The sequence below is a fragment of the Gopherus flavomarginatus genome, chromosome 4 (genome assembly GCF_025201925.1).
Source record: "Gopherus flavomarginatus isolate rGopFla2 chromosome 4, rGopFla2.mat.asm, whole genome shotgun sequence".
Taxonomy (NCBI): Eukaryota; Metazoa; Chordata; order Testudines; family Testudinidae; genus Gopherus; species Gopherus flavomarginatus.
In genome coordinates this window covers 168,478,147-168,493,586 of record NC_066620.1, presented here as the reverse complement: position 1 = coordinate 168,493,586, position 15,440 = coordinate 168,478,147, and the positions used below count along the sequence as shown (strand labels likewise).

Genomic DNA, 15,440 nt, shown 5'->3' with positions numbered 1-15,440 from the left:
CTGGATGGAAAGGGAGGACCAGTGACAGTACTACTCAAAGAGTGCAATTGTTCTGACTTGGTACTACCTCTCTTTGTAAACACTATATGCTGTCCTTTATATCCTAGCCAGAATGCACGAGAAGAAGATGGACATATGCACTGCCCTATTAGATACTGCAGACTAGAAAATTCTCCAATGTGTATACTGGATGTTCTCTCACCAACTGGAATATATATATGTACTGGCACACAAAGAACTGATCCTCATGTCTCACTTGTAATCAGTATCATAGTCTTCCACCTTGACTGAAGGGGCTGTGGCTTATCTGGACTCTAAAAATGAATGAGATACTGGTAAACTGTTTTGACACTGAGTATTTTTTACCACATTTCCATCCTCTGATTTCAGAGATTTTCTAATTTCTAAATTGTATATAAACTATTTTCTCATTGATTCACCTACTGATAGTTCTATATTATGACTACTGGATGGGGAGGGAATGTTAATATTACATTTTTAATTACTGTAGTTTTAAAAAGTCAGACATTATATTTGATAATACTTTCCCTCTATTTGAATGTTTGTTGTTATGGTGATAGCTTCAGGAGGTAACATTAACAAGGAACATTTGAAAGACCTTATGTTTCCAACATAATTATTTTCAATACCTTATTAAATATGTATTATGGCCTTAGTTTTCCTGATGATTGTTTGAATTTGCATTTGTCCTCCTTGTACCCATGGCACTCTTAATTTTGCATACAAATAAAGAAAACAATAAACTATAACATGAAAGAACAGTAATCCAAAGCATAAAGGGTATACACAAAAAATTGCTATTTTTTCCACAAAGGCACAGCCTTCTATTTTTTAAGAACTAACCTACAATACGTATTGTCTTTTATATGCTTTTTGGAATAAATATATTGCTCTTTTGTTAGGCATGTACCTTTCTTGTGTTATTTCAAAAGCCCACTTTGAAAGTTTAGGATACTTTTTTTAGATTTATAAAAACTAGACCAAATATGTTTTCAACTGGATTTCTTTTTTATATTTCTGGAAATCAGCATACATATATAGAGTGCTTTATGCATGCTATAACAATCACCACACATTTTAAAAAACACCTTTTGTCAAGAATTCCTAAGTGTTTTATATACGTAACATCCTATTAGGAGGTAGAAGCAGATCAACTAGACAAGTGAATGCATCTTTTTCATAGCACAAATTAAATGCTCAGACAAAACTGAATAACAGTTTTCACAACACATGAGCCCAGTCTTTTAGAAAATATTGATGAAATAACTTTGTGTGCTTTCCCCCATCTCCATTCATTTATATTAAACTTTTGCAAAGACATACGCACATGAAAATATAAAGATAATTGGGATAACTCAGTCTATTCCTACCCACAGCGAATACTTGTAAAATTAAAAGATATCATCAAATGATTCCAGTCACTTAAATCACAGTTTTTCATGCACAGTGTATAACTACCAGTGAAAGGTATGTGGCACAGCATAGGCATTTATTGGACTACCCAGTGTCCTCAAATACAGAGGTACCTGCAAGTTGCCAAAGCAGTTTGGCTCATATCAATTATCAAAACATATAGTTACTTACATATTCTTCATAGGCCTCATGAGCCGGAGGAGGGGGTGGTCTGTAGCCTGGGACTGCTGGAGTTCCCCTTGCTCGAGGGGTCGGAACGCCCCTAGCTATAGGAGGAACTGGGAGTGCTCCACGTGTCACTGGTGTCCCTCTAGGTGTTTGGGCACCTCGCCCAGGTTGGGGAGGAGGAAGCGCACCCCCACGTCCTCTAAGAGAAACAAAGATATGTACTTGAGGTGAGGGCATAATTATTATCCACTTTTAAAAGCTCTTATTCTCTTATCACAGTTTAACATATCACAAGGTTTTAGCAGCACCTGAGAGTTACACTGCTAAGAGCTTTTAGGATACATCTGAAAATGGCTCAAAAAGGAATATGTCAGTAGTTTTCATGAAAAGGTAATAGGTTGCACAGACCTAGGAACTTTTGAACCTGATTCTCTTCTTGAGTACCCTGGTGCAAATCAGAAGTAATTTCATTCCATACAGTGGAGTTGCAGTGATGTAAAATAGTGTGAGGGAAGAATGAGGCCATGCACTTGCAGATCTCAAAGGACTTTACAGTGGTGGACCATAATTATGATGCTCATCTTACTGCTGAGAAACTTGGCAAACAGAGGCTTAAGCTACATTGGGTATGTCTACATTTCAGTGTAAGCCTACAGTTAGAGGGACTCAAGTCAGTCGTCCCTGGGTTAGGGAACCCAGAGCTTGAGCATCTACACTGGTTGCCAACCCTAGGGTTAACAATTTTCTAACCTGGGCCCAAACCCAGGGCTCCAGTGTCCACACTGCAGCATGCATACCTGAATCTAACCAACCGTATCCCCGACTTCCTAGTGCCCTCCTGAAATGTGGCTGCTCTAGTCATGTGCTTGTGGTGGAGTGTGGGAAACCTCGACTTTCCATCAAACTTGCCTTCTCTGTCTTCTCCTCTCTAGATTAAACAAACACAATTTTTTCAATCTTCTCTCACACGTCGCTTCTCTCACAGGTCATGACCTTCAGTCTTTTTTGTTGCTCTTCTCTGGACTTTCTTCCAGTTTGTCCACGTTACCTGAAATGTGGCACCCAGAACTGGACACAATAACTAAGTTGAGGCCTTCTCAGCGTGGAGTAGAGTAGAAGATTTATGTCTTGTGTCTTGCTTATAACACTCCTAATGCATCCCAGAATGTGTTTGTAGGGTGACCAGATGTCCTGATTTTTGGGTCTTTTTCTTATATAAGCTCCTATTACCTCCCACCCCCGTCTCAATTTTTCACTCTTGCTGTCTGATCACCCTAGGTGATTGCTTTTTTTGAAATGGTGTTACACTGTTGACTCATATTTAGCCGGTGATCCAGCATGACCCCCAGATCTCTTTCTGCAGTACTCCTTCCTAGGCAGTCATTTCCCAATTTGTATGTGTGTTACTGATTGCTCCACCCTAAGTGGAGCACTCTGCATTTGTCCTTATTGAATTTCACCCTTTTTACTTCAGACCATTTCTCTAGAAAGCTATTAGTTTGGTTTGACACAATTTGTTCTTGATCTTCTTATACTGTTAATGAAAAGCTCTTTGCAAATGCTAAGTATCATTATTATAATAGTTAGGACTACAGTTGCAAAACAATGGGGGGTAGGTGCTCAGCACCTCTAAAAATTATGCCATTACTATTTAGGTGTCTATAGGCCTGACCCAGCTCCAATGACCTCAATGGAGGCTTTTCCATTGACGTCAGTGGGGGATGATATTGAGCCCTAAATATGGATTTACGTGTCTAACTCTAGACATATACATTTGAAAATTTTGTCTTTAATCCCTGTGTAACTGTAGACAAAGAATGTGTGATCCTAAAAGTCTACCTCTCATGTGAGCCTGCTTTTCTACAAGTTGCTGCTACTGTTACTATAGACTCTGAATAGGTGTGACCTTTATGCAATGATTTTACATTTTCCAGTCCACTATGCTTTGCCAAATAACTTGAAGACCAGCTATTTCATTTGCAACATTTTTAGAGTTATTTGTTGAAGAAACTACCTTACAAAAATACAAGAGCCATGTGTAGGATGTAAATTTGTTAAACGAAGTCATGGGGTGTATCACTGAAGTCAACAGAATGACACTAATTCGTAGCAGTTGAGGATCTGGCCCCACATTTCAAATTTACCATTTGTGTATTTTAGTTTCTATTGCTGAAGGGATATTGCCCAAAATGTTATAATGTTTTTCATGTTTTTATTTTAATTCATTGTTTTCAATATTTTCTTCATAGTTTGAAAATGATTAAGCCGTCCATGACGAATGGGCCGGAATTCTGGCCAAGGAGGAAAAGAGGAATAGAGAAGAACAATTACATAAGACCATTTAAATGAGATCTTCATGGAAAAGCTGTGGGAGCATCACCTGAGATGGTTGAGTCATGTGAGATGATGAGACATGGGATATGTTGGTCAGAGTACAAAATCTAGTAATCATGGATGACTACTTTGAGGAAGACCAGAAAAAAGGTGGTTTGAGACACTGAAGGAGGATATGAACAAGGTCACTGTCGGGAAGACAGGATGCTGGGCTAAATGGACCATTGCCATTCTTATCTCCTTATGGCTTTATGCTTGGAAGACAAAGAACACAAGCTGCCAACACCGACAAACAGGACATGGTGAAGGCAAAAAAGAAGATATTTGAAAATGTTCTTACCCTTTCTGTTAGAGTCCTTTTTGATTTATCAGACATTGATTTCTCCCCCTCCATATTTTATAAAGTAAAAGCCAATATAGGTTTGCTTTATTTCCACAGTCAACTTATGGAACTCCTTATCTGAGGAGGTTGTGAAGACTAGGACTATAACAGCGTTTAAAAGAGAACTGGATAAATTCATGGAGGTTAAGTCCATTCATGGCTATTAGCCACGATGGGTAAGGAATGGTGTCCCTAGACTCTGTTTGTTTGTCAGAGGGTGGAAATGGATGGCAGGAGAGAGATAATTTGATCATTACCTGTTAGGTTCACTCCCTCTGGGGCACCTGGCATTGGCCACTGTCAGTAGACAGGATACTGGGCTAGATGGACTTTAGTCTGACCCAGTATGGCTGTCCTTATGTTCTTATGTTATGTACTTCCTTGTTTGTGAATCAACAGAATCAATTATGTCAGCACTGCCCTGAGAATGGGATTTGGTAGTTAACTTTTGGTTTCCTTTGTGTGACTTTGCAATAACTGTGTAAAGTGTCTTGCATAGATAGTAACTATTGTATTTCTAAAAATTATTGACAGGATGGTCGGCTTTTAAGTTATATTTAAAGCCTGGAAAAATACCCCTCACCAGATTGCAATAGTGGGGAAAGGTGAATTTTGCAAGTTAAACTATTTAACAATATCCTCTAAAATAACTGAAAATTCATGTCCTTTCCACCGTCTCTTAGTCAATTCAAAGGAATACTATGACAAGCAAGATCTTAATATGCTGATTCCATGTTTTCGGCAGGGGCAAAAATCTGCAGAAAAAATGATGGTGTTGGTTCCATATAATACAGGACAGAGAAGGGATATTGGAACAGTCCAGGAAGAGGTCTGCTCTAATGTTACAGTATCCCAACTACAGTAATATGAGCTGGAGGAGGCAGAGCTTAACAAATACAATGCATTGAGAAAAAAATCAATATTATTTAGTATTTTATCATGTGTAAGATTGTGCTAAGTGCCTCACAATATGGATAATTAAATGTGATCCCTCTCCTTAATGAACTAAAGGGAGAGTGACAAACAGTATGGGGACCTTTGGAGAACAAAGGACATAGACAACATGAATCAAATTAATGGGATAATGAAGATTAGTCCACAACATGGTGGATGACGGAGGTTGAAGTTTCTTTGCTTGCTTGCTTGTTTTTTAATTAAAAACAGACCTATATTAAGCTCCATTCAGAAATGAATTTATGTAGGCACAGGGTCAACCTGGGTTAAATTATTGTCTAAGATGGCTAATTTCCTGTGGTCTTAACAGTGGAAGTGAGTCTTAAGAAGCAATACAAGTTAAAACATATAGTGAGCAAAGTCAGTGCGATACATAGTTACAGTGAAAATATGAAAATATCATAATCAGGTAATACTTGTGCAAGCCAGTGTTTAGGACACACATTCTAACTACTCCAATTAGAACTGATACTATATACAATAAATAATATGTTATTTGTTGAATAATGTTATCGAATTAACAATGTCTGTAGGACAGAATGCATTCATTTTGTCCATTAGTGAATTTGCAGTGATAATGGCTCAGACCTTCCAATCTAGATAAACAGCTCACACTGCAGAGTGTGTGTGTGTGTGTGTGTGTGTGTATGCGCGCGTGCAAAGAGAGTCTTTCAGTTTCCTCATTCTGGGGCAGGCTGCATACTCTAATAAGGCTGCTCTGAGTTACACCTGCTGTCAAGTACCCCAAGATGATTATCTGTTAGTTGGGACTCAATAGGACTTAAGTTAGCTCCTGCCATGCTGCCTGTAATGGTGAAATTGACTCTGTCATTGGAGAAATCCCTTACCTTGGATGATTTTTCCACAGCCATATACACTGGCACAGCAAGACTCTGGCAGCACTATGGTCCTAACATCTGTGAATTGTGAGTCATAGACTTGGGACTGAAACAACCATGTACCAGTGTTGAGGAGAAACTTATTTTGGCTTATTGACCATGTTAATAATCAGATTATAAAGATCATATGTGTTTCAACAGGCTATGCTTTCAAAGTCTGGCTGCATAAGAGAACAAAGTACCTTGATGGAGCTGCAGGTGTTACCCGGATTCCTCTTCCACGAATGCCCCGTCCACGTGCTGAATCTTCAGAACCATTCAAGTACGACAATTCTCTCAACTGCTCCTGACGGATTTCATCATTGTAGTCCTGAAAGACAGAAGACAGAACTGTCTGAGGTTTTGGTGTCTAGATTTGGCCTTCCTGTCAAACCATCCTAAACCCAAACTCTCTGTGGTCACATACACCTTTGCACATGCAAATCACTTTTGTTGCAGTTTTCTTGCACTACCACATGAAATGACAGAAATTCTATGTGCAGCAACTACTTGTCCCTGAGTTGTGTATATATGTGGGGACTGTGCATGTAGTGTCTAATACTTGGGAGCATGGATGTAAATGTGTTCACAAGGTTACTTACACATTACTTATCACGGTTTGTAAATCTGTCTTTTGAGAGCTACTGCATATGAAGGATAAAGTGTAAAAAGCTGGTCACATACAATGGCATAAAAATCTAGTAATATACATCATTTCTGGGGTATTTCTTAATTGCTTATTTTTAAAAATCCCTGTCTTCTACTATCTATTCCAAAACACAGACTCCATTTTGACATTATTCCCTGGCAAATTAAATTGGATCAACCTGACTGGATAATTTAATCATTCCTACCAGTGGATCTGGGAGTGTTAAATTGAACCTCCATGTCCATATATCTTTAGTTAATTTTTCTCCTGAGTAAAAACAGACTTTATGTTACTCCATATATCTTCTTAGCAGGAGAGCTAAATTGAGCTCTCTTTAGAGCTCAGGAATGGCACTGCTAAGTATCAGGTATCTCATGATACAAGGAAGACCCACTTAGCTGAGATCTTAGAGAACGAACTCCACAGCATTCCTAGCTTTTTCTGGATCAGTAAGCAGATCAAATGAATTTCAATTTTTACTGATACAGTATTATATAACATGTCCATCATAGACATTTTATATTTAGTCCACAGTTTTTATTTTCTTACTCTCAAGTAGAATTCCTTTTTTCTCTAATCCCCTTGCTTTTGTAGCTAACTCTTGTGCCTGCTGCTAAGGGTATAAAACTCTAATGCAGTTGCTGGCTTTCTGACAATAGAGTGTGCAACAGTTAATTAGTATTTCAAACCAGAAAAGATGATTGAATTTCAACCCTCCAGTTTTTCCATCCTTGAGGAAGCAACTGATCTGATGAACAACAGCATTGACTGATATGACGATCAGAAAACATAGCCTGGAGTGCACCACAAGTGACACTTCTTTTTAGCAGAGTTTTTTAAAAAAATCCTAGTAGTCATTTGTGTACATAATTAGTACTCCCTTCACTGACTGAGCTTCACAAGCCAGCAGTTAGACACATGGAACCAGGACTCCGCTCCTTCCCTACCCTTCCGCACACTAGCCTTGCCAACCGTCCAAGGAAGGAGTAAGCCATCCTGTAGCCCCCTCTCTATTCCTGAGAGTTTGGACCCAAGATCTAGGTAGTCTGCTTAGGGACATAAGGGGGATTCTTACTTCCTTGTATGAGATTGTACCCCAAAACACAATCTAACACTAAATTTCCAGTGAGTGGTGCTATAATAAAACATATTAATGGAATTCTAACTTTAAAGGAAAACACCCTTTTACTATTATTATTAAAATTAAACCCAAATAATAGTTGACAGGTCACACCAAGCCCCAAATCTTATTGTACAGTGTCCCTTCATTATGTTATTAGTGGTATTGCACCAAAACATTCTGGTAGATCAACCTGTTGTGTAATAGATGATAGGAAAACTACACATAGCATCCAACAGGTAACATTTACAGATATAACCAGACATCGTCCACTGTCCATTGAGTAATGTTATGCTAACCACTTGTGATGACACTTGATTTCAACATTAAGATATCAACCTAGAGAATTTGGTTTGCTCCTGAATTCCCAGAGAAATGCTGAGGGGTCTCAAACACAAACATAAATTAACCTTATCCAAAATGAAAGGCAAGTTAGGATGGAAGGGATGCAAAAGATAGTGAGGAAGGGAGGCTGACACATTCTGGGATCCTGCTTACAAGTATCCCTCTCTAGAGATATAGCTGTGCAGAAAGAAAACTCCTCAACTCAACTGGTATCAAAACCTGTAGCTAATGTATTTGGAAGGATATCCTGAAAGAGAGTGATTTTAAAAGTTATAAATTCTACAGAGATCATTTATCATACGTGCCCTTTACAAAGCCTAATAAAAATGTAATCTTCTAAACCTGAAGTCTGAGATTTTAGACTGTGATGCTTACTTCAACTAGGAATTTAGCACTGAATTAATCTTTCATAACTACTACATGAATCTAGCAAGCAATAGAGTATCTGCTGAATATTTAATTGTAGCTGAGCTCAGTGCCTAGCATTTGAGGAAAAATTAGGCTGCTGGTGCTTCAGATACACCTAATATCAAGTGAATATACATGAGTGAACACAAGATGTTGCGCGTAAGATGTACCTGTACCGAACAAAGAAAAGTGAGGTACTTACATACTTTATATAGCATTTTAGAAAACCCTCATCCTCACATTAAAATTGACTCCTGAGTGATAGGTGTTTTGTCCAGTACTAGTCTTTTATTCACTAATTATGAATCCTCATTTCTGATAATCTAATTTAATCTATATCGTCTCCTGATAGATCCATGTTGCTTATATCCTTAAAACATTACTGATATCCAGTCAGTCTGCCTTGCTAAAAATAATAATAAGGGTACCATCTGCTTTATGCTAGAAATGATGGACATTTTCTTAAACACTAGACACCTGAATAGTTAGGCTTCTACACAGATACCCTGATTTTCAAAGGTGCTGAAAATCCCAGCACATTCAAAAGAACTCAGTATTTCTGTAAATCGGGCCACATAAATGTCTATATATGGATTATTAGGCAAAATATATGAATTTTTGATCACTGACTTTAGCAATCACTTACTCATGAAGTGTATGAACACACTTGTTTAAAACTATCAAAATAATTTATTTGATAATCACATCACAGCTAAGGATGTGCGAACCCATTTAAATTAAATAAGAACCAACCAAACCATGTACCTGAAACTCAACACAAACCTCTTTGCAGGCTTTTTAGATCTTGAAACATACACACTGAGAGATTCCCCGAACCTCTCTTTCATTCATTCTGCACCTAATAAGATACTATTACTCACATTCACTACACAGTTAAGCTGGCCATTCATGCATGTGCAGTCCAGCCTATCTTTCACTATAAATATTGGTAAAACTAGACTAACACTCAGAGTTCTTGATTCTGCAAACACCTATCTACTAGTACCTAGCAGCCACGTCACTTGACCTCTCTTAGCCTTAGACTATATTTTAAAAAGTGTCTGAGAAATAATGCTTTGTACAGAGCTATTTCATCTTGAGATCTCAAAGAGCTTTACAAAAGTAAGAATCAGTAGCCTCATTTTACAGCTGGCCTAAGTATGGCGGTTTTAAACAATTTGTAAGAGAAGTATCATAATCTTGTGTATTAGGTATAAGGGGAGCAAAATCACACAGTCAGACTTAAATGTGAAGAGGCTGTCACTTCTCCACAATAAATCAAACACCTGCAGAGGCAGGAATAGAAATCTGGGCTTACATCTCCAAAAACACAGACCTCTATTGTACAAGCCAGTAAAAAAACCCTTTCAGCTACAAAATATTTGTTTGCAGCTTTATACAGCCAATAGAGAGCAACATGTTTACATACACATTTACTGCCCAATTCTGTTATTCCATTCTTGTGCTCAGCAGAGAAATAGGAGAAAAAGGGAAAGATAGATTTGCACTCTCTGTACTCCTAGGGTATGACTGGGGCCTGCCAGCTTCCGGAATAACAGCTTCAGGATACCCACTGGATATTCCATTCAACTGTCTGAGTGTCTTAACCATTCAGTAGCTGAGGGAAGAGGGACCCAGCCCGCTCTTGCCAATAGGTGCAGCCTGCATGTATGTGGCCTACATCTTCTAGATGGCCACAACAGCAAAGCAGGGGGTCACAAAGGCACCATATATAGTCATTAGCAGCATCTGATCACTGCACATCTGAAGTCATTGAGCTTTACGTAAAGATGGTGTGGAAAGTAAAACCAGGGGGCTGTCACAAGATAGGCATTGGCTATGTTTGAAACTTGTTCTTGACATTAATTAGGCCAGCCAGTGGAGATTTTCAGGTTCCACAGTGCAGAGGTTCTCAATCAGGGATACATGTACACAGAGGTCTTCCAGAGTGCACATCAATTCATCGAGATATTTGTCTAGTTTTACAACAGGCTGCGTAAAAACGTCTAGTGAAGTCAGTACAATCTGAAATTTCATAGGGACAATTACTTGTTTATGCTGCTCTATATACTATACACTGAAATGTAAGTACAATATTTATAATCCAATTGACTTATTTTATAATTATATGGTAAAAATTAGAAAGTAAGCAATATTTCAGTAATAGAATGCTGTGACACTTTTGTAATTTTTTTTGTCTGATTTTGTAAGCAAGTAGTTTTTAAGTGAGATGAAACTTGGGGCATGCAATACAAATTAGACTCCCGAAAGGGGTACAGTCATCTGGAAAGGTTGAGAATCACTGGGGGAATAGTCTAAACAGGGTGTCTTGAGCAAAGATGATGGCTCAGTGGATTAAACACATCTTTAAACAGAGATAGATGTGGCATGTCTTGCTTTAGGGAGAAAATTCTTCAGATAATAACTTACAAATTAGCTGACAGGAGCACTGTATCTAATTCCTATATAAAAGAAAGAAAAATAAATAAATATTAGACTCACTCAGCTCTAATACTAACATGTTCTGACATCTGTTATCAAATCACTTAATGGATGCTGGTTAGGTTTAAAATTTTAATGTATATTCTTACTTTGTTATTAACTCTGTGGAGAGGGAGAGAGACCCTGTTCTATCCCAGCTCTGGGAGGGAAGTGGGATCTAGTTTGTTACAGTGGGGGCAGATACATTTGGGTTATATATAAGAACACCAGAATGGCCATACTGGGTAAGACCAATGGTCCATCTAGCCCAGTATCCTGTCCTCCAGCAGTGTGGCCAGTGCCAGGGGCTTCAGTGGGAACGAACAGAACAGATAATCATCGAGTGATCAATCCCATCATCCACTCTCAGCTTCTGGCAATCAGAGGCTAGGGACACCCAGAGCCTGGTGTTGCAGTCCTGCCAATCCTGGCTAACAGCCATTGGACCTATCTTCCATGAACTTATCTAGTTCTTTTTTGAACCCTGTTATAATTTTGGCCTTCACAACATCCCCTGGCAAATAATTTCACAGGTTGACTGTGAAGGAAAATTTTCTTTTGTTTTGAATCTGCTGCCTATTAATTTCATTGGGTTATCTTAGTTCTTGTGTTATGTGAAGGATTAAATAACATTTCCTTTTTCAATTTTTCCACAACATTCATGATTTTATATACCTCGATCATATCCTCCTTTAGTCATCTGTTTTCCAAGCTGAAAAGTCCCAGTTTTTTAATCTCTCCTCATACGGAAGCTGTTCCATACCCCTAATCATTTCTGTTGCCCTTCTCTGTATCTTTCCTAAATCCAATATAGATTTTTTGAGATGGGGTGCCCAGATCTGCATGCAGTATTCAATATGTCGGTGTACCATGGATTTATACAGAGGCAAGTTTGCTGATCAGGTTGTTTCTTGTCTTTATTTTTAGTGAGATTTTAGTAAGTAATATTTAGTAATAAATATTATGCCACTTTACAATAATGGGCCATCTTCATGTCAGCATCAGGACTTCTTCTACATGAGTGAAATCTTGCTCCTGTCCTGTCAAAAAGATGTCTGTGTAATTAAAACTTCTTACAGTAGTGTAGAGAAGGCCACTTGTAAAGAGGTTGAAAATTTTCAGTGCTAGAACTGAGACCTCAGGCAGACCATTGTTCTTGGACCTCCAGGTGCTGCTTATTTGGAAGACAAAATCAAACAAACAAAATATGGAACTGATGGCTTTTGAGCAATAGCTCCTACCAAAGTGGATTGTCATGGCTGTGGATCAATGACAGTTTGTATAGTAGACCAGTTTGTGTTATATGCAGCAGTAAAATTTAGGATTTCTGCTAGTCTGGAAGCCATTCTTGATGTAGATGGTGAGTGTCAGAACTTATCACAGATACTATGGTATGATCTAAAACCTGCTTGTTTTACTCTCAGGATATCATCAATTCAGTATATCAATTCTACTTGTCCCACCATCTCTGGGTAAATCTCATTCACTTCAGATGTGCAGTGAACAGATGTCATGGGCAATTCTTTGAAGGATAAGCCTTTCAATTAATCTGTACATGCAGCTTCACTAAGAATATTCCCATAACTCCAGCTGTGGCCTTGGGGCCTCCTGTAGATAAGAGCTACAAAATTTGGAATGCTGGATAGCTGCCACCTCATGTATCCTTTATTTGTCACATGAAAGCACTGTTCCGTTCAATTAACTGCAATGACAACTTAGAATTGGTGGTGAAGATACATTTATTTTACTTTGATTGCATTTTCTTATTTTCCATAGTGCATCAGTGCCCCAGCTTTTTTAGTATATGTTAACATTTTAAGGGTACACCATTGACAAACTAGCAATGTTAAATTCAACCCCATCTTCACCTAGAGCATGAGATTAATGGACTTTTCATGTTGTAAAGAATAAATGTTTTGACAGAACAGGATTTCATTGTCACACAGCAAACAGAAAGAAATCACAGCAGAAAATGTAATAAAGGCTTTATAAGAATGAATCACCTTTATACTTCATTTTTCCACATACAAATTTGCATGTGTTTCTTTTGCAATAGAGATCAATTACATCATTTGGAATCAACACAGCTGCAATTGTGCAATACAACTTTACACTCCATGTCTTTAATAATAATTGAAAGCTCAAGATATAATATCTGATACCTCTGTGGTTGAGATATCTCATTCAGTCAAAAAATTAATACAAAGTTCACCAGAACTGTGGGAGCTGGTTTTAGCCCAAGTTGCATGGTAGTGGTAGCATATGCTCTTAACTACACACAGAGAGGCTCAAAGTAAGCTGTTCTGATGTCCCTAGGTAAGACTCGTGCTCTCTGAAGGCATATTTAATGTGTATTCCTGGTCTTTTGGTTACCTACACTCATGTCCATCTGTTAGGGTGGCATTATGCCCATTCCCAGATTGGTCCAACTATTTTGCTAGAACATAGGTGCCAGGTAATGATGGATTTAGATGGACAGCCTGCAGAGCACCATAAATGATGATTCTTCTGCCAAATGTCCTCTTCTCTGACTGTCATATCACCTTAGTGCCATATGTCTCTGTACAGTTGACCATATATGTCAGCACTTATGTAAAAACAGTTGCTGTACATACAGACAAATACTTCAACAAATAGTCAAAATCATGAATATAAGCCAGGGTCCAAGCCAAGGGATGTGCTGGCCAGGACTTCCCACCACTCCGATTGGCTTGGGATGGTGAATTGCGGCCAGTGGGAGCCGTGGTTGGCTGAACCTGCCGACATGGCAGGTGAACAAACTGGCCCGGCCCAGCAGGGTGCTTACCCTGGTGAGCCACGTGCTAGAGGTTACCAACCCCTGATATAAGCCATCTGAGCTCAGGACAAAAACTATGCATTTCAACAACTAGGTGAAAGGGGGCATAACCATGGTCCTACCAAAATCACAGTCCATTTTTTGTAAATGTTATTTTAAATGGCATTTTAAAAAATATTGAATTTCAAGCTTTCAGATATTTATATTTTATATTTCACAGTGTTGTAACAAAATATGAATATGTATTTAAAAGCAACAAAATATAAACATGTAAATCCAATCATGACCCCCTCCCCAAAAGTGACAATCTCCCCATACCTCCAGCTATACAGTTCTGAAGGCAGTGCAGAAGTAAGGGTGGCAATACCACAACCACCCTACAATAGCCTTGTGACCCGCTTTTGGGTCAGGAACCCCAGTTTGAGAAATGCTGCTCTAGGGTAAAAGTACACAAAACACCAGATTTCATGAGAGAGACCAGATTTCAGTGACGTGTTTTTCACGGCCATGAATTTGATAGGGCCCTAGGCATAACCCACACTAATAAATATTGTGCCACTTAACACATAACAGAAACAAAAAATAGTTAGTGTCTACCTGATAACTGTCTGTCTACAAAAAAGCTTGTGTGGGATAACATTAAAGATCAAAAACACGTAAAACAGACTATACACTTCTCAGTCTCCATCAGAACGTGTTTTGACCAACATGAGTTTGTGCCAATAAATGCCTGTCATAAACAGATAGTTAAGGGTTAATGTCTCTTTTACCTGTAAAGGGTTAAGAAGCTCAGTGAACCTGGCTGACACCTGACCAGAGGACCAATAGGGGGACAAGATACTTTCAAATCTTGGTGGAGGGAAGTCTTTGTTTCTGCTTTTTCTTTTGTTCATTGTTTGCTCTTGGGGCTAAGAGGGATCAGACGTACACCCAGGCTTTCCCAATCTTTCTGAATCAGTCTTTCATGTCTCAAAATAGTAAGTAATAGCCAGGCAAGGTGGATTAGTCTTACGTTTGTTTTCTTAACTTGTAAATGTGTCTTTTTGCTGGAAGGATTTTTACCTCTGTTTGCTGTAACTTTACATCTCAGGCTGTGGGAGCGGGGGGCATCCCTCTAGTCTATATGAATCTGAGTCCCCTGTAAAGCATTTTCCATCTTGATTTTACAGAGATAATTTTTACCTTTTCTTTCTTTAATTAAAAGCTTTTTTTTAAGAACCTGATTGATTTTTCCTTGTTTTAGAATCCAAAGGATTGAATCTAAACTCACCAGGGATTGGTGGGGGAAAAGGAGAGGGAATGGTTAATTCCTCTTTGTTTTAAGATACAAGGAGTTTGGATCTGTGTAAGCCTCTCAAGGCAACCCAGGGAGGGGAGAGTCTGGGGGGAAAAGGAAGGGGATGGTTAATTTCTCCTTGTTTTAAGACCCAAGGGGTTTGGGTCTTGGGTTCCCCAGGGAAAGTTTTGGGGTAACAGAGAATGTGCCAGAC

General features: G+C 38.6%; 1 protein-coding gene across 3 annotated transcripts in view; it reads right to left on the bottom strand.

The window, feature by feature from the left end:
* Positions 1-15,440, bottom strand: part of KHDRBS2 (KH RNA binding domain containing, signal transduction associated 2) — a 694,643-nt gene that overhangs the window by 244,997 nt on the left and 434,206 nt on the right. For all 3 annotated transcript variants that reach the window (XR_007774032.1, XR_007774033.1, XM_050950940.1), the window contains 2 exons: positions 6,354-6,481; positions 1,606-1,801 (listed from right to left, as the gene is read on the bottom strand). Coding sequence is in view for 1 of the 3 variants with exons in the window: in XM_050950940.1 (XP_050806897.1) it covers positions 1,606-1,801; positions 6,354-6,481 (324 nt within the window). In the remaining 2 variants the exon portion in view is untranslated. The remainder of the gene's footprint in view (positions 1-1,605; positions 1,802-6,353; positions 6,482-15,440) is intronic.